The 20,547-nt window shown below is 36.4% G+C and overlaps 2 protein-coding genes across 2 annotated transcripts in view; one reads left to right on the top strand and one right to left on the bottom strand.

Annotated features, from left to right (window-relative positions):
* The window catches only part of LOC133519487 (uncharacterized), a 59,020-nt gene that overhangs the window by 7,466 nt on the left and 31,007 nt on the right, over window positions 1-20,547 (top strand). The window contains exons 4-6 of the mRNA XM_061853493.1: window positions 1,367-1,521; window positions 4,254-4,363; window positions 5,990-6,103. Of these exons, the coding sequence (XP_061709477.1) occupies window positions 1,367-1,521; window positions 4,254-4,363; window positions 5,990-6,103 (379 nt within the window). The remainder of the gene's footprint in view (window positions 1-1,366; window positions 1,522-4,253; window positions 4,364-5,989; window positions 6,104-20,547) is intronic.
* Window positions 15,421-18,250, bottom strand: LOC133519851 (uncharacterized). Its single transcript, XM_061853989.1, has 2 exons — window positions 17,586-18,250; window positions 15,421-17,087 (listed from the first exon to the last, which is right to left on the bottom strand). Exon 2 carries the CDS (start codon window positions 16,628-16,630, stop codon window positions 15,428-15,430), a length of 1,203 nt encoding a protein of 400 aa, XP_061709973.1. The 5' UTR covers window positions 16,631-17,087; window positions 17,586-18,250; the 3' UTR covers window positions 15,421-15,427.

Below are 20,547 nucleotides of genomic sequence, written 5' to 3'. Positions count from 1 at the left end.
TGAGTTCCATAAAAATACCAAGCATATACAGATTAGACATTTCTTCGTGAGAGAAAAGGTCCTTGAAGGACTAATAAACGTAGAAAAGATAGCCACAACGGACCAACTGGCAGACATGTTTACGAAACCGATGCCTAACAGCCTTATTCTGATCTCAGAATAATGGCTGCTAGGCAACAATGTTTTCCTAACAGTTGTGTCAGATTTCCTTGTTTTTTCTATTCCAATATATGTTGTAGATTTTATCTTATGAGAATATGTTTAATTTAAATACGTATTAATTTCCATAAGATAGTCTCCATTGCTTCCAACCTTGCGCCTCTGACGTTAATAAAACGAAACTCAATTGCAATATAGTTTGACTCTACTTATCGACCGAACTGATTCCGCGCTAAAGGTATGTTTACTTTAAAATACAAATCATGACCAATGAGGGCCTTTGTAGATTTAATCAAGAATTGTAAAAAAATGTTCCCAATTTGCATTGTCACAACCCTATAATTGGTTTTGACATCTGTCAGCCGAGTCTAGCCTAGCCTATCGAGTTTGAAAAAGACCATAATGCCGGATTAGCGAGTATGTGCTTTAATAAGGTCCCAATTCTCCGTCGAGTATAGAGTCTTTAGACTTGACTGCGGTCCTAGATGCCTATTTATAATTTAAAAACTATTGGCAGACTTAAATGTAGGTTTTTTTTTAAACCCGTAAAACACAGCACATTCAATATATTACACAACAGGTCAAAGCATGTTTTTAAGTAGAAAACTCCATAGCGAGGATGTTCAACAAGGAGAACTACACGCATTAACGCGTTATGGAGCGGTACATGTAGAGCAATTTTCAACTTTAAGACCCATTTCAACTACTTATTTATGCCACACCTGGCCACGAAAGTGGCGGTTTCTGGCCAAGTAACATAAAATGGTGTACACAACACAGGAGGTAATAAAGAAAGCCCTTGGTCGCATATTTACGTCCCTCGCTTGCAGCTCGGGCCGCAAACATCTGCGATCTCGGCCTTTCTTTGTTTTACCACCCTAGTTGTGTAATATACTATTCTTGATTACCAATAGGTAAGTTTATCAAAATGTATTATAACCATAATGATTTTCCTAGACGTTACACTTTTCGTAGCATCCGAGTGACGCGAAGGTGTATTTTAATATTTGGCGCCCAGGGCCAGTGGGCCTGGGCCACCCCATGTGGTAAGGTAATAAGCACAAATGCATTTTTCTCGGCGTCTTCTGGAATAGTGGGGCCTACACTGCCCTTTGCAGCCTGCTGCCCCGGGCCATGGCCCCCTTGACCCTAGGCGCCCCGTGACAGGTGTTGAGCATTTAAAAATAACCCAACTTTATTTCTGCAGAATGTGCTCGAACACAAAGAATTACAGCACTTGCATAAACAAGCTCTACAAAAGTATTTCTCCGTGCCCCGTATTCAACGACATCTTTCATAATGATCAGCTTGGGGGTTTAATGGTGGAATTCATGTGCGAAGACAGGAATAAAAACTTTCCTGGTAAGTACGGCTCACAAAATAATCTTCCGCAATATGTTATTATATCCATGAAGTATATTTACAGGGTGTTTTCGCGATTTCGGGGTTGGTCCCATAGTAAAAGTTGCTCAGTATCACCTATATATTCACCCCGTAAATTATTGCAGGTGAATAAATAAACATCCTGTATAGTAATAAACTAATAAAGGAAAGGCTTGTAATGTGGATAAAGGAGGCTAATTCCCATTTAATATTATGTACAATCGCCCTCGAATAGCGAAAATATTTTTGACAACGATAAATTTTAACAATCTAACGCCAGTGAACGAATCAACCGAAAGCCAACTCAACCCGTATCTGCACGGTGAACAGCTGGTTAGTACCAACATTCTACAATAGCGAGCTGATGCTCGGGTGGCTCTGGCGAGGGTTTTGAGTTATTAGGGTTCCGTAGCCAAATGGCAAAAAACGGAACCCTTATGGATTCGTCATGTCTGGAGGATTAGGTTACATTACATTCATCATTCCCTACAACTGCCGTATGCAGGTAATTAATGACAATGTGTATGTTAAGAAATTATGAAAATATTTTATTTCAAACATAGAAATATAAAAATATGTTTAGGCATAAAATAATAAATAAGCCTACAGTATTTAATTAAAGTGTTCGTTATCTGTACAATTGCAAAATACGGTTTCCACGGATGTTGCATACATAATCTCGTCTGTCAAGGTGTTTCGGCAGGAAAAGCCTTGGGAGACTTTTATGTATATTCCTGAAATGAGGGTTCATACCTACCGTCTGGAATTGGTTTCATAGTGGTATCAGATGGATTTCTTTATGGTAACCGATAGTGACCTTGCTTACATAATCTCGTCGGTCAAGGTGTTTCGGCAAGAAAAGCCTTGGTAGACTTATATATTTTTATAATGAGGGTTCATACCTACCGACTGGAATTGGTTTCATGGTGGCATCAGATGGGTTAATTTTGGGGTCCTCATGGTAACCTTTGAGAGCGTCTTCTAAGCACTTCCGGCAATAAAAATACTGGCAGACTTCCCTTTTCTTTGTGTACATGTAAATTTCTAACTGCGGCCCTAACTATTATTGCGGTATCAGATGGATTTATTTATGATAACCGATGGTGACCTTGCTTACATAATCTAGTCTGTCAAGGTGTTTCGGCAGGAAAAGCCGGCAGACTTATATATTCTTAAAATGAGGCTTTATACCTACCGACTGGAATTGGTTTCATGGTGGTATCAGATGGGTTAATTTTGGGGTCCCCCTGGGCACCTTTGAGAGCGTCTGCCAAGCACATCCGGCAAAAAAAAACACTGCCAGACTTCGCTTTTCTGTGTTGCCCTAACTATTATTGCGGTATCAGATGAATTTATTTATGATAACCGATGGTGACCTTGCTTTCATAATTTATTTATTTAATCTTTATTGCACAATACATGAAGGTACAAATGGCAGACTTAATGCCTTAAGGTATTCTCTACCAGTCAACCAATGGGTTAAACCTGAAAGATTAAGTAGGTGCAGTGTCTTTTAAAGTAAATGAATTTGTTGAGGAGGGCAAGCGGGGTGGCCAATTCCTCAGGTACAAAGATGTGCTTAAGCGGCACATGAAAAAGTGTCGTATAGAGCCCTCGCGATGGGAGCAGCAGGCAGCCATACGAATGGAGTGGCGTGCTACTATAAATGCCAAAGTAGCTGATTTCGAAGCTCGTCGGCGCTTAGAGCTGGACGCCAAGCGCGACGATATAAAAGCCAGACCACCCGCGGCATTGCACTATAATTACGAAAATGGTGTGCTCACATGCCCGCAATGTTCGCGAACTTTTGGTAGCAAGATCGGCTACATCAGTCACTTGCGAGCACACCAGAGACAGCAACGGAGTTGATAGCAGTCGCCGTGGCCGAATCGGCCGTGGAGTTATTAATCTCGTCGGTCAAGGTATTTCGGCAGGAAAAGCCTTGGTAGTCTTATATAAATCAATTATAAAAAATTATATAAAATATGTAGTGAATGAATTTGTAACATAAGCACGTCTGTCAAGGTGTTTTGGCACGAAAAGCCTCGGCAGACTTATATATTCTTGAAATTAGGGTTCATACCTACCGACTGGAATTGGTTTCATGGTGGTATCAGATGTGTTAAATCAGCCCCCCTTTTTCGCACCGGAAGTGGCCTTCTTTTTTGTACTTTCGGCAAGTTCCGCCGTGGCAGACTATCGAATTCGGACTTAGCATCACTTTCACGGGTTACCTACCATTGTACCTTTCATCGCGGTATCAAGCCGGTTAGAAATTTTGCAGTCAGCTCTTCTACCATACGCACTCAGAGGGCCTAGCCAAGATGAAAGTTGTTTGCAGAAACCGAAAGAAACGCTATTGTCTCTCTATCAGTCTTCCTTACAAGTACAATAAAGAAACAGATAGGTAGCGTTTCGTTTTCGTAGTGCAAACAATTGTCATATTGACTACGTCCCCAGTGACCTGAGTATTGCACTCCTATTTTTGTTTTTTTTTCATTAATTAATTCACTATTAAAAATATTCGAATGACGATGAATATTCTTTGCCATGAGAGGTATTTTTATTTATTTTGTTACTGTTTTGTTAGTATGTATGATTAAACAAAACAGTAACCAACACAAACCAACCAACCAACACCAACAACCAACAGTAACTATATAGGTACCTATGCTAAATCAAACTGAATAAACTTATTTTACTATTTTCAGCTTTAGCCGACTATTGGGATTGCTTTTACAATAAACCGACTAGACCGAATTTGTCCTTAGTAGACAGTGAATATGCGAGATGCACCTCACCGATAAAACGTAAAACAAAGGTGAGTGGTTGAATTCCAACATATCTAAAATTTTGCCTATTTTCGTGACCCTTTTTATTTTGATACCTAGTAGGTACGTATCCAATCAGGAGAAATACATCATTTTAGAGTTGGTAGAATTTAATTATCTATGTCAATTAATTTCATTTCAATTAGACACGTCCCGCTGCGGGTAGGTACTGCGGCCACGCGAATGGCATAAGTACTAGAAAATATAATAGTATTTTTCAACACACTTGCTCAAAACGACGTTTTATTCCACCGGTTTTTGGCTCATAATCCTAGATATTAAACACGCGTGCTTTTTCAGTATATTATAACACTCGTGCTTTTTCATTATATTATCCCACTGAGTTAAGAAGGTAACTGATTGCTAATAATATGCATGGAAACGGAGCCTTCTTAATTTGGTCGCGTAATAATTTTTTTTAAATCAACTTCATGGTTTCAAATGTTAGTTCAAAGAGGTATTGTCACACCAAACATAATTTATAGATTAAATTATCTCGTAAATTACATTAATGAATAAATATAACATTTTATCGATTTGATCTCCATCCATCCAATAGAAATACGAAAATATTAGCTTTAAAAAAAAAATTTGGCTGTTTGTCGATTTTGTTTGCGCCTTTGCCTTGCGCGCGCATTGGAATCGTGCGTAAAAAAATAACGCGCCAGCCATTTTCCGTATTTGTCATAAAATTGGAATAGTTTTGCAAGTTTTTAGTTTATATATTGACGAAAATGTCATTTACAAGCATTGAAAATGAAGAACACATAAAATTGACGCTGCCAGTAATACTAATAGAGGACGATAGCCTTTAACCATCAAAATTGGATGAAAAATAATTGGAATTTTTATTCAATGGAAAATCAGCAAAAAAGTCCAGTCTTTCTTGGAAAACGTGTTGGTAGCTTACTTCAATGAACTGGCGAATAAGTGCCTACAAGCCCAGCAGGCTTTGGTGCAATTATTCGATGTTAAAACTGTAGGTAAGCCACCATTTTGAAAATTGTACTTTTACAGTTTTGACAAAAAAAAACTAATTTATAAATTTTGTTTTTTCCTCGCAAGAGTGTTCAAAAACGTCGTATGAAACGCGTGTGCTAATTATGGTCATTACACACATCGGCTTTCTTATTGCGCGCTCGCTTACACACAATATCGCCTCGTGTGTAATGACCAACTTAGCACTCTTGTATCATAATGTACTATTAATTCAGTTTTGTTTCAATAAAAAAATCTAAAACACGGAACTTTTAATAAATCATTACCACCCCTTAAATAAGGGGCCCGATTCGCTACCGTCACATGGGCGTAAAGTGAAAGGTTTATTTACTGTTCATTATTTTGCTGTTATACAATAGTTCTTATAATAACGAAACGGCCAAGCCACATATTCGTAGTTTGACTAAGGTGAAGAGTTTGTGAAGTTAGGGCTTCTAGAGTTAGGGTGTGTAGAGTTAGAAGCTTGGCTCTGATTGAGATCTGATAACTTTGTTGACAGTGCGAGCCATATGGTAAGACTTGCCAACATTTTACATGAAAATATTTTTGGTGGGATTTCTCTTACTCTATCTAAACGTCAAATCAGAAGGCTGAACCATAATAATATTTTGGCACAGGTGTGTACCGCAGTAGAACAGAGAAGGAAATGCCTTATGAAGGTTTTGAAGATGTGCAATATACCTTCCTCTGCGATTGTAGTCGAGAAGCTATTCAAGAAAATACCATGCAACGTAAGTAGATAGATGCAAGTTTAAGTCCAATTTTAGTTTGAAAGGTTTCCAGTTGCATTCTTATAGTACCAAACTTACCAAATTTCATAGTATACTCGTAGTACATAGTACAGACGGGTCTGCATAAGCTTGATATTTCTAGAAATATCAGTCTGATGAGTTTATTTATTTATTTATTTAAAACTTTATTGCACAAAAGACAAACTTAATGTACAAAAGGCGAACTTAATGCCATGAGGCATTCTCTACCAGTCAACCTTAGGGCAAAGCAGAAAAGATAATACAAAGTTCATCAGAAAATTGTCCGTTGTGGTTTTGGGTTTGCACTGCAGTATAAACCGGTGGTGGGCCCTATATGAGTAATCCGAGCAAATAATAAAAAATATAGTAGTTAGTAGAGTTAGTGATGTTTAACTCCAAAAATTGTACCGAATAGCCCCAGTTTACGATACGTTAACATTAAAAGTGATGTTTTTTCAAACAAAAACGTCACAGCACAACATAGCCAATCCATATCTTAGCTTTAGGAAGTTTTTGACGTATCTTAAAGTTCGAATCGGGCAGTATGTCTGTAGATTTTCTGTTTTTCATTAAATATTATTTTCAATGTACTCTGTCATCAGTGTAAATGAAGTTGCTTGTCACGCTTTAAACTTAACAAAATTAGCAATACATTGCGTCTTAGAATAAATTTAAAAATCTATTAAAATCAAAACACAAGTTATTTTAAAAAGTCGCTGAAATAATATCGGTCAGTTTGAGGAATACAGCCTACAGTTCAATCTCTTGCTTCTGTTACAGAGCCCACCCGGTAATATTTAACTCAACCAAATAATTGAAAACAATTATGAGAATAAAAATGGAATGAAATTGAATGCGTAAACATTAATCAACATATTCATCAGGCCCTAATGCAAGTGTACTCTCTCGTAACTTTTTGCCGGTCCCATATTGGGGGTATTCCAATTAGGAGGTATTTAAACCTTCTCGGTTCAGAGATGTAGGGTTAGAGCGTCGCGTTTATTTGGCGTTCATAAGCGCATTGTAATATGCCTACGTGGAAAATATCTTTATCTTTTTTCAACTTAAGCGCTCGTATACGAGGCAATTTATGAAAAAAACAGTCGCGGCACACGAGAACTTAATTTAAAATTTAAGCTCAGAAATACATGCTCAAATTAACGGAGTTAAAAAAACACGTCGTATAGAGCTAAGTAAAATAATTTAACATGAATAATATTGGCGCTATTCATAAACGCATTACAAGCCTAAATTAACTAAGAATCGTTTATCTTTGTGTCATTTTGACTTATGTACTTGTAAGAAAGGGATAAAACATAATTAAACTAAGGGAGTATTATCTAATTAAGATCCAAGCAAGCAATATATTTCCAGGTCTAAATTACATTTTTCTGCTTTCAGAAATCCGAGTCCGTCATTCTTCAGTCTGGTGTTCTTCGTATTATTCTGGCATTATTTTTTATTAATTTGATTTTTAATAAAATGTACATAAAATGTTAAAATAGATTGTCAACTTTGGTGCGGGTGTCAGCTGTCAAAAGTTTTGACATTATGAATCACACTAGAGTGACGCTTTTTTATAAATATTTTATGAGTACGAATGAGACAGGCAACAAATTTAAAAAAAACGTCATCTTTTAGAAACCCATAGCGGCCGCTGCTGGTTTGTATATACCAGCCAACGTAGCCAACATGCCAATTGTTAACGCTCCGTAGAGAACGAAACGCAACTGTCAATGTCGCACTAATATGGAAGAGTGATAGAGAGAGATGACTACGGTACGCTACGGTTAACGATTGTCATGTTGGCTACGCGGGCAGTACGAAAGGTTAGTGGACTTGAAAATAAACGCTGCATTCATATATACGGTTACAAAAGCAAATTATTTACGCAGTCACATATTAATTCTGAATTCAATACTTCCAATGACATTTGACATAATTTAGATTTTTACTACATTTATAAATTTTATAATCTTGTGCATTCTAATTCTGTGACAACAGCTACACTAGCCCAAATTACAATATAAACGTGAGATATGGACGTGGTGTTTGGTAATATTTATGCTTTCGCTTTGAGTATTTTCGTTACGTATCGGTATGTATATCTATGTACGTAGGTACATACCAGGTACATACATACTCAAGTACATACATCCGTGCGCATTATATTTTAAATATACAGGATTTAACAAAATAGTGGGGATCGATTCTATATCGTGTTTAGATTAGAAAAAATTCGAAGAAAAAATTTTTTGGCGAAATATTTTTTTCTATAGTCAGGACGTCGAAGTCGGCCAACCCTGTAATACTCGCCTAGCGGTTCAAACAACGGGCTAAAAGTACTTGTCTGCCATCATGTACTACTCTTTCCAACTAGAGATGAATCTGTAATTCCTCGAGGCATCTCTTTTTGTTAGAGAATGCAGGTCCAAAGTATTTACTACTTTTAACGTTAAGTCTGATGCGCTTCTTATAATACTACCTGTACGACCTTAAGGAATAGACCTAAGCATTATAATTTCTATAAAATTAGATATACGACTTGTCTAGCCCTAGTTGATAGTGACCCTGCCTATGAAGCCGATGGTCCTGGGTTCGAATCCCGGTAAGGGCATTTATTTGTGTGACGAACACAGATGTTTGTCCCTGAGTCATTTTCTATGTAGATATATTAGTATGTGGTTATCTATATTTAATTGCTTGTAGAAAATGATTATTTAACACTTCGTATGCTTAGCCGAATGTGACTGTATGTTATCACATCACTTTGGAAGAAACTCGTATCTTCTACCCTACTGTAGACGAAATTGTTTAACTGTTGGTAGTAACATAATAACTTCTATGTATACAGTAGAGTAGTACATAGCAGTATAAGCTACAATCAATTTAATGCTTAAATAAAATTGTATAAATGATATGCTGAATTTTATTTTTGTAAATTATATGACAGGAGCACCAGCGGGCGGTCTGTTTTGTATTATTAGCAAAACGGTAAGGAAACGTGGCCATGGCTTTACTATTCAGAAAATATAAAGCACAGCCAATAGAACATCACCACGACATGAGTCACTAAAATGCGAAACGACCAGTACACGCTATATACTTACCCATAGTGGTACATAAAATTGTAGAAATTTATTGAGGGCGCAGTAGAGCTTCAAGATCCATACATCTATCTCCTGTGTTGTTGTGCATAAGTGCGTCCTTGTTGTTGTTTATTTTTTTAAAGATCTATTTTTATAAAATAAAAAATCAATTTATTCAGGAGAAATAAACCAAATTTTAGAAAATAAATTATTCTGCCAAACTGCAGGACCGCTTGTTGGCAGAGGGACGACTCCCTTAAAATATATTTCAAATGGGTAGACTTAGCTAATTGGCTCCTTTTAGAACCTAACTGCTACCAGAAAAGTATGTTAGAACTGCGACCCACACAGAACCAAACTGTTATCAGAAAAATGAGTTAGGTTAGAGTTAAAACTGCGATCCTTACAGAACCGTACCCCTAGTGTAACTTTGATCGACATCATAACGTGACGAACGCGTTTGCGTTAAGTCTCATTTTGTATAGGATTTTGAGGTTCCAAAACGTCCCGCTTGGCGCGCTCTTTCGAAATCCAATACAAAATGAGACTAAACGCAAACGCGTACGTCACGTTTGGAAATCGAATTTATTTACACTGGGGGTACAGAACTGTTACTAGAAAAGTGGGCTAGGTTAGGTTAGAACTACGGAAGCAATTGCGAAAGAAATTAGAACATTGGAAGCCTTAGCCTTAGCCTTTTTTATTACTTTCCCTATAAAATCGACTAATTTCAGTAGGCTAGGCTATCTAACCTACTACTCCAGTCCGGAAGGTCGATCTAATTAAAAATAAAGTAACGGGTTGCACTCCGGGAGTGCCAGCAGAAGTGAAAACTTGAATATTAACGTTGTGCATTTTTGATATTTTGGAGAAATTGAGTAGCAGTTTTATAAAAAGAGATAATTCTCTATTATACCTACGTAAATAAATTTGAGCGTGGAAAATATTTTGAAATGCGAATTTTAGTGTTAATATATAACATATAGAGAGTAATTCATGAGACGTGAGCAGGACTACAGCCTACACAATCAGTAAATGTTAATGGATCATTCACCATCATATTAAGTAAAACAATCACGCTTCTTTTCTATTATTTACCTTTTTGGTAAGGAAAAATTGGAGTATCTACAATCATGGACACCCAACAACACATCTAGATACAAATTAGAATACAACACACACAATTAACAAAGATTAAACCTCTTTAACCGTTATGATAGCACTTTGATTATGAGGAAAATAAAATGTCACACTTGAATGAGATATGATTTTTCAAAAGTAACTAGCCTTCGATGACCAGAGACATGTCAGTCGCTTCGCTTGTGAAACAACTTTCATTGAAAGACTTCAGTTTGTATTACTTAAAATAATTTAATTCTCCTCCAATATGTATCGATACATTAAACATGAAAATTCGACAATCAAATATGAAAATCATCAGCGTTACTTTTTTAAAACATCGAAATTGGCGCCAAAGCAAACCTTTTAAAAAAAACTAAAGCAGTTCTCGCTGGCAAATAAATTGCCTAAATAAATAACAAACTTATAATAAAATTTAAATCTGTAATAATATTATTAACAATATATTGAACATTCTGATATTTATATCAATCTTATTTATCCAATCAATTAAATATTTTCCATTGTAACTTTTTTTTTAGTAAACCATCATTTACCTATGCCAGGATATTGAAATTTGGCTAAGAAAACATTGATCTCTATTTCTATGACATTAAGGTTGTTTTCACATTGGTAACAATAATGCTGTAATAAGTTGGTTTTTACTCGAATATAATATTAGTAATATGCAATTGATTGACAAAACATGCAAGATTCATACTTCTAGACAAGAAATTCCATGAGCTTTTAACAATGAATCTTACAGTTCGCCCATCCTGATGAAAATATCACGTCCTCGTGATGTAACTTAGTTGTCTTGTACAAATTATCATCACAAAATCAAAATAACATCAATTGGTATTATTAGCAGTAACTTTATTGTGCTGTTAGCTTACACTGCGCTTTACAGTAAACTAATGTACTAAACTATACACGTACACGTCTCTGACGGCCGTGCCTAATAAAATACATACATATACACGTACACGTCTCTGACGGCCGTGCCTGATAAAAGATATACACGTACTCGTCTCTGACGGCCGTGCCTGATAATAGATATACACGTACACGTCTCTGACGGCCGTGCCTGATAAATAAATATACACGTACACGTCTCTGACGGCCGTGCCTGATAATAAATATACACGTACGCGTCTCTGACCGCCGTGCCTGAAAATAGATATAATTATACACGTACACGTCTCTGACGGCCGTGCCTGATAAAATACATACATATACACGTACACGTCTCTGACGGCCGTGCCTGATAATATATATACACGTACACGTCTCTGACGGCCGTGCCTGATAATAAATATACACGTACGCGTCTCTGACCGCCGTGCCTGAAAATAGATATAATTATACACGTACACGTCTCTGACGGCCGTGCCTGAAAATAGACATACACGTACACGTCTCTGACGGCCGTGCCTGATAACAGATATACACGTACACGTCTCTGACGGCCGTGTCTGGTAAAATATATACTTACACACGTACACGTTTCTGACGGCCGTGCCTACTATTACATGCTTAGGTATAAATTTTTCATAAATAACATTATATTTACCTTTGCATTTTTTTTTTATGTTTAAGGAAATATGAAATGTTTTTACTCTGTAAACTGCTCATTATCACTCTCATTTGTGTCCGAACCCTCTGAAATATTTTTATAACACAACCAGGGAAAAATTTTATCTACTGCAAAAACCCCTTTGTACGTGGTTGATCCTTTTTTTGTTATAGGTGTGTCCGCGACTTCATATCGATCATTGTCAAATACATTCGTAATCCTGTATGGACCTGATAATTTGGGAAGAAGTTTTTTACTCTTTCCCGTTACGTGCGAAGCTCTCTCCACACGAACTAAGTCTCCTACTTTATATTCGGGGGCAGGTTTTCTTTTTTTGTCAAAGTGATCTTTTTGCTTGTGTTGCATTCTAACAACGTGCGTGTCTACTTCACTCCTAATATTCTCCAGATTGTTAGAAACGTCTAGTTCAGCATCGTTGTCTGCAATATCTGGATATATTTCTGATATTAATGGACCTTCATTAATGCCCGTTAGAGTCAGACCGAAAAGAACTTCCGAAGGAGATTTGCCTGTTCCTTTGTTAACAGTGTTATTTAATCCCCATTGTACCTGAGAAAGCTTTTCGTCCCAGAGTCTTTCATCATTCCCGTGATTTTGGGCTGCAAGAGAAGCTAATATTGTCTGATTATATCTCTCCACTTGGCCATTCGCTCGTGGAGAGGCTACGGCGTTTAAAATGTGTTTCACTCCTTTTCTTTTCATAAAGTCTTTAAAACTAGCACTAGTAAATGAGCTCCCTCTGTCACTTATTAGTCTAAACGGTGGACAGAAAAAATTAAAATATTCCTCTAACGCCGTGATTGAATATTTCGATTTTGTAGTTTTCACAGGTTTCAGTACTATATATTTGGTATAGGCATCAATAATTACTAATATATGTGTGTTTTTCTTTTTACTTGTAACAAATGGACCAACATGGTCTATGTGAATCGTGTGGAAGGGTCTGGATACTTTTGGTATTGGATGCATATAGCCCTGTTTTTTTCCTGATGGTAGTTTATTATGTGCACACTCGAGACAGGCGTTAACATATTTCTTAACAAACTGACGCATGCGAGCAAACCAGTAGTGCTGTTTTATTCTTTCAAATGTCTTTTCAAAGCCAAGGTGTCCAATATCATCATGATTCTTTTGCATAATTTGCCATCGGCAACCCTTTGGTACAACCCATCTTAATCCTTCATCCGTATTTCTATACACACGATCTCGTTTCACTGTGAAATCTTTACGAATATCTACTACATCATCATATTCTGTATTTGTAAGTATATCCTTAATTCTACGTATTTCGGTATCATCATATTGAACCGTTGCCAACCAGTCATTATCAATGTTCATAACGTCATATGCTTCTATGGTTTTAACCACTCCGCGGTCATTTGAAATTGGGTTGCGGCTTAGCGCGTCGGCATGCAACATGCCCTGCCCAGATCGGTATATTATATCACAGTCATATTCCTGAATTAGGCTCCACCACCTAGCCACTCGAGGTATCATATCACGCTTCAAAAATGTTGCCCTCAAAGAGTTACAATCAGTCACAATTGTAAAGTTTAATCCTAGGACATAGGGGCGAAATTTTACCAATGAAGCAACCACCGCTAGTGTCTCCAACTCATACGATGAGAAGTGTGATTCCTCGGGAGATGTCTGGCGGCTGTAATATGCTATTGGTCGAAATAGCCCATCGTCTTGTTTTTGAAGTAAAACGCTACCAATGCCTGACTTACTAGCATCAGTATGAATTTGAGTCTCGGCTTTAGGGTTATACAAAGCTAATACAGGTCTTGATGTAAGGGCACTTTTTAACTTATTAAATGCATTTTCCTGATCATTACCCCATATCCATTTAGCTTCTTTTTTTAACAACATTGTCAATGGTTTGGCAATCTCTGCAAATCCTTTTATAAATCGTCGGAAAAAACTTGCCAAACCTATAAATTGCCTTACGTTGTGAACATCTTTAGGAGTAGGAAAATTGGAAACGGCTTCTGATTTTCTAAAGCCAGGTTTAATACCCTCTCCTGAAACTTCAAAGCCCAAATAATCAACCTGTTTTTGAAAAAAGAAACACTTTTGAGGTTTAAGTGTTAAGTTAGCTGATCTTAGTTTTTCAAATACCAACTTCAGTCTTTTTATGCCTTCATTGAAGTTAGATGATGGTACTAGTATATCGTCCATGTATGCTAACGCAGTATCAAATCGTAAATTTCCTAATATTAAGTTTATAGCTCGTTGGAATACCGCCGGTGCGTTGGCCAGACCGAAAGGCATTCTGTTAAACTCAAATTGTCCGTCGGGTGTGACAAATGAACTTTTAGGCTTTGCGTCCTCTGAAAGAGGAATCTGATAATATCCAGAAGCTAAATCTAAAGCACAGAAAAATTGATTTCCGGCTAATCTGTCGATCTGGTCTTCAATTCTAGGCAGTGGATAATGTTGTTTAACGGTTTTTTTATTTAAAGCTCTATAATCGACACATAATCTCTTATCACCAGTTTTCTTTTTCACGACAATTATAGGACTAGCGTATGGTGATGTTGACGGTCTTATTATATCATACTGTAATAATTCATCAACCATATTTTTCACTTCTAATCGTTGCATTTGACTTAGTCTGTATGGGCGATAAACTACTGGTTCTGTATCCTTAAGTACAATATCCATTTCTGTAACATGAGTCTGTCCTAGTTCCGATAAATCTTTTGCAAAACAGTCTCGATATTCATTAATTAACTCTAGTAAAACAGATTTCTGCTTTTCATCAAGTTCTAATCCTATATTTAATTCATCCAAAGTAATAGAACTCTTTTCAATTTTTCTAACATCAATAATTTGTGCTTGAGTTACGTTTAGGTTTAGGTCTATACAAGTTCGCAATAAAAGTTCATCCTTTATGAATTTCGTAGTTTCATTCCGTGTATTTATGACAGTAACGTAACCTAAACCATTTACTATTTTAAGTGACCCTATTTGGAGCTTATAATTTAAACGATGCCCTGTTTCAATAAATATACTACCCGTAAAGTTATTACCAACATAAACTTTGATAGACGCATCTCCAAATATAGTAACTTCTGACACACATTTGACTATTAGCTTATCCGTTTCACAGGAATTGATAGATTGTATTAGCAGCTCCTTATGTGTTTTATAAACCTCAACATGTGGCTGTTCGGTGGTAGTTTGTCCTATTAATATTTCATAATCTAAATAACAATCTGGTACTATAAATAAATCAACCTCTAAATCAGCTTTATCAACTTTTAAATTAACTTTATACTTTCCTATAGCTCTTATAAGTCTACTGCCAAATCCCCGTAAGAAAGGTAGACTATCAAATGACCATTCTATCGGATTTTTTACTTTACGAGCCACGGATTCCTGTATTAAAGTGCCTTGGCAACCGAAATCAACATAACCGTTTAATTGTAAACCATTTACTAGGATTGGTTTTCTAAATTTCTCATCGGCTTGTTCAACTGTGGTTTGACTCAGTCATAATGTTTTAACGTCCAAAACCTTAAATTTCTTTAAAATTTCTAATGAACAACTTGGATCATCGTGACCATAACGTAGACATTTCTGGCATTTTATTTTTGGTTTCTTACAAAGAGGTATAGTATGACCCGTTTCATTACAGTTGAAACATTTCAAAAGAGATTTTTGATTTTTCCGTGTTAAATCTACACTTGTTTTTAGAAAATTTCGTTTAATAAATTTAGTATTACGTTCGTGCTTGACAGTTTTAAGATAACCTAACAATTTGTCAGTAGTATCGAAGCTGGCCGCCTCACAACCATATCTAACTGACCTGTCCTCTATACCATAAACAATACAATCTACGGCATTTCTATTTGTGATCAGGCAACGATTAAGTGCATTTAACTTCTCGTAAACATATTCTTCTAAATTATCACCAAACTTAGCTGTTATATTTATCATCTCATTTATTAAGTGTCCATAGTTCTCATTAGACGGAAAGGCTAATTTCAACTTCTCTTCCCAAATTTCCCATGAATGTAAAACGGTTGGTTGCCCTTCGTACCATCGCTTTGCAGTACCGGTAAGTTTTGGGAGAGCGTAATGTGCAGTTTGTTGACTATTCCAACCGTATATCTCCGCACATTCTTTGACTTTATTGAGCCAGTTAATTATGGTTTGGTGCTTAACATTTGGGTCAAACTCTGGTACAACGTTTAGATTAGTAAATTTTCCTTTAGAATGTGACATAGATGCGACAGTTGTCATAGTTTGCAATGTTTTGTTAAGGGTTTCTAACAACTGGTTGTTTGTCAAAGAAGAACATTGATCACTCTCATTAGCCGACACAGCTGCCATTGATCCCGTTCCAGTAACTGCAACCTTTTCACTTTCATTGAAACTCGTATTATTTTTATCTAGCTGTGATTTGTTCTCTGGAACTGGATTTGGCACCCGTGAAGTACAATCAATTTTAGGCATAGGATATGGACGTCTATTTTGCATATTACATTTAGAACGCATGTGATGCTCTTTATTACTATTACGTTTACATCTAGAATAACTTCTACCACGCGAGTATAGAACTGATCTCGAATAGTTAAATCGACGTGACGCAGAACGTCTCGTGCTGCGTGACTTCAATATTGAACGTTCAGTCGATCGAGAATATCGTACTCGCGATCTAGATCGTATTACGCTGTTATATTTGTTTGTCATACGTGATGCTCGACTTCTCGATCGACTTGAATACCTTTTTCGATTTGCATGCGAACGCCGCGTTTTTGATCTGCAAGTTCTGTCTCGCTTATGCTCGCTACCGCGCCGCTCAGACTGCGATCGCTCACGCCGACTTCGATGTGACTCCGACCGCTCGCGTCGGCTTCGTTCCGTCAGCGTCCCCTCTTTACGGCGCTGCTCCGACCGCAACTGCTTGCGCCGGCTCCGCTCCGACGGTGTCCGCTTGCCACGACGTCGCTCGAACCGCGAAGGCGTCCTTAGACTTCGATCTGACCGTGAACGTTCAGACTGTGAACGCCCCTGCCTAGACCGCCGCGATGTCGCCGCTCAGATCTCGAACGTGTCCGTTTTACGCGCCTTTGCCTGGTCCTCGACCGGGAGCGCGACGACAGTCGATCACGCTGCTCACGCATCTCGTCAAAATCAAAATATTATTCTGAAATCAACGTCCATTTAATTAACATATGTCATATAACAAAAACTTGTAATGTCACGGGTCTGTTAATTCCCTAATTTGATTATAAAGCAGAATATAACGTTTGTCAACAAACACTCGTATATAATAAAATTGAGAAAATAAAATGAAAAGAAATGTATATATTTTTATATTATAACCTTTCGAAAATGCTTATTATGAAAATGAAAATGAAAAAATGTTTATTCTGTTTAAGAATTACTTATACAGTTGTAAGTGTTGGCGCCTCTTTTTAAGTAACAAATACCTGTGGTAAGAGGCACCGCTCTTCCTTAATTATTATGAGTTAACAAAGAGCCCAAATAAATCGACATTCAACATATTCGTAATACAAAATATCGGTAAGAACTTAGTTCAATTCACATTTTGATATATAAACCAAAGTCAATTAACACAATGATTTGATTTTAATAAACTGATATAATAACTAACTGACTAGTAACAGCTAAAACAACTCACCTTTTGAACAATGCACCAAAGTGTTACCTATACCTTACCACACCTTACGTAGGTCACGGACTTTCCTCAATTAATTTGGTGTTTATTCCTTAAAAAGATGGCTCGGCCTTTGAAAACCGCACGTAGTGATCCCGCTTCTGAGTTTGAAACAACTTTCATTGAAAGACTTCAGTTTGTATTACTTAAAATAATTTAATTCTCCTCCAATATGTATCGATACATTAAACATGAAAATTCGACAATCAAATATGAAAATCATCAGCGTTACTTTTTTAAAACATCGAAATTGGCGCCAAAGCAAACCTTTTAAAAAAAACTAAAGCAGTTCTCGCTGGCAAATAAATTGCCTAAATAAATAACAAACTTATAATAAAATTTAAATCTGTAATAATATTATTAACAATATATTGAACATTCTGATATTTATATCAATCTTATTTATCCAATCAATTAAATATTTTCCATTGTAACTTTTTTTTTAGTAAACCATCATTTACCTATGCCAGGATATTGAAATTTGGCTAAGAAAACATTGATCTCTATTTCTATGACATTAAGGTTGTTTTCACATTGGTAACAATAATGCTGTAATAAGTTGGTTTTTACTCGAATATAATATTAGTAATATGCAATTGATTGACAAAACATGCAAGATTCATACTTCTAGACAAGAAATTCCATGAGCTTTTAACAATGAATCTTACACTTGACAGACAGATGAAGTGTGCGAAAGGGAAGCCATGACGTATATGAACAAGCCATAAGTGCGAAAGAGGCAAACTACATATGAGAAAACGTAACCAATTTTGAGTTCGAATGCGGCCGAGGCGGCCAAGATCATATTGCCGTATTCTTTAACGTGAAAAGTATAAGCGAATCAAAAAGAAAAATATATATTAAGTAATTTAGTGACGATGGTGTCATGTTGTGTGCCGGGTTGTAGTGTTTCAGAGCCAAAAAACCCAGGAAAATACTCATTTCACAGGTAATTATGATATTCCTAGCGAAATTTTCGTAACGATATTTTATCAAATTAACAGCATAAAAAGTGTAAAAAACCAATTTATACGGTTCATTATAAGTTTTTCTTCAAGTGTGTGTTAAGATTTCATCATATTAGTCAATAATTTAGAATATTTTGTGTAAAAACCTAAACTGTTACTTTACGCTAGGGCTTGACAAAATGTTCATATGACTGTATCGATAACTTGTCGGTATATGAGTGGGTATGGAATTAGTTGTTCACAAGATATCATTAAGATATTACCTTTATAACCGACTTAAAATAATAACGATTGTTATAATACCTTTTTTGAAGGTGCACATGTTTAGCGATAAATTTAAACTTCACTTTCCAACACAGTACCTACATTTTAACCACTTTTCCACGGCTTTGCCGCCAACACAAGGAAACACAAACACAGCGTATACTTGTACACAGCGTATACACACCCAACCCAACTTTTCAGCAGGAAAAGGCGCGTAATTCAAATTATCTTTGGTAAGTCAACTCTTTGCGAACACATTTTCAAACACCTTCAACTTTATCATTTTCAAATTTTTCAAACATTAGAAAAAGTAGTCGATAAAGCAGTTAAACATCGATAGATTATTAATATTTTGTAACATGACATAATTATTTATGTGCGCACATAGACAATTTACGCACACACTTGCATTTCATTTTTGGTCACACTTTCGAAGTTTGACAGTCGTTCTATACTATCCTATTTCTATGTCGATGACATTCAATTTGGACGTAACCATGATGTCACGTGTCCGTCTTACGAATTTTCAATCTGTCGGTCACGTGACCTGTCGCGAGTTTAACATTTTTTCCCCATCACAAAAAGTGCACAGCGACGCTAAAGAAGTTTTCAGTTCAGAAATTGTTCTGGTTTTTAGCTAGTTTTGATACGACCTTGCCGACCGTCTCGGTGATTGGCGTACATTTCACGCACGACTTTCGCTTAATTTCGCATGTACCAATCAGCATGAGCTATCTTCAAAGTTGCTTCAAAGTCACATAAAAATAAAATCAAAACCGTTATAAGTTGTTAAATTTAAGGGCTCCAGCGCTTAGTAACACTACGGAAAATCTAGATGTGCTTTTATGTATTTTACGCTTGAATAAATTTTGAAACATGGTATCTCTTTTACTTGGTTTAAAACTTGCTGACACTAGCAGTGCTCACAGCTCAGGAGCCAAGTCTCTTGGGAGTAAATTTCTCCGTATGTTCAATATAAATTCATACAAATACGTACGTAGTAGTATGTACCTACACATTTAAATAGATTGTTTCAGCCATCAAAAGTTGAGAAAAACATGTAAGTATGTAGTTATTCACTTTTGCACTCTTATATTTATTAAGTACAGACGCGTCCATAATTACATGGAAATCTCAGCAAAATAATCGGTTTTAGTACCAATTTACCGATACATATATGGTGGAATCGTTGAGATGCGTTAGTGCATTGTGTGCATGTAATTCTTGTTTCATTTCAATTTTTTCTAAGTAGGATGTTTAACAAATAATTATATGCTGTGAAGTGATGTAGTTTCCATGATTAGCTCAGCAACATAATAATCATGTCCAGTTATTAAATATAAAAGAATCTACACAATAATTCACACAAATCTATGACTCTATTAGAATTCGTCTTGTAAACTATTCAGTTGGTTTTCTATCTACCTGGCATGTGTCCCATTTATTCATGTTCAATTGACATCTCAATCGTTTTGACGTTAAGTAGCGGTCGGCAGAGTCCGGGCGTCGGTCTCATCCTATTTTATGTAGCAGTAGTATCGTACATCAGTAGATTTGAATATTATCTGATAGTTTTATTATTGCACGACCGAAATTTCGGTTTTGGCATAAATAAAAATAAATAATATTATAGGACATTATTACACAAATTGACCAAGTCCCACAGTAAGATCAATAAGGCCTGTGTTGAGGGT

This window comes from Cydia pomonella, chromosome 7 (assembly GCF_033807575.1).
Source record: "Cydia pomonella isolate Wapato2018A chromosome 7, ilCydPomo1, whole genome shotgun sequence".
NCBI lineage: Eukaryota > Metazoa > Arthropoda > Insecta > Lepidoptera > Tortricidae > Cydia > Cydia pomonella.
Note: the sequence above shows the minus strand (reverse complement) of the source record. Positions and strands in the feature narration are given on the sequence as shown.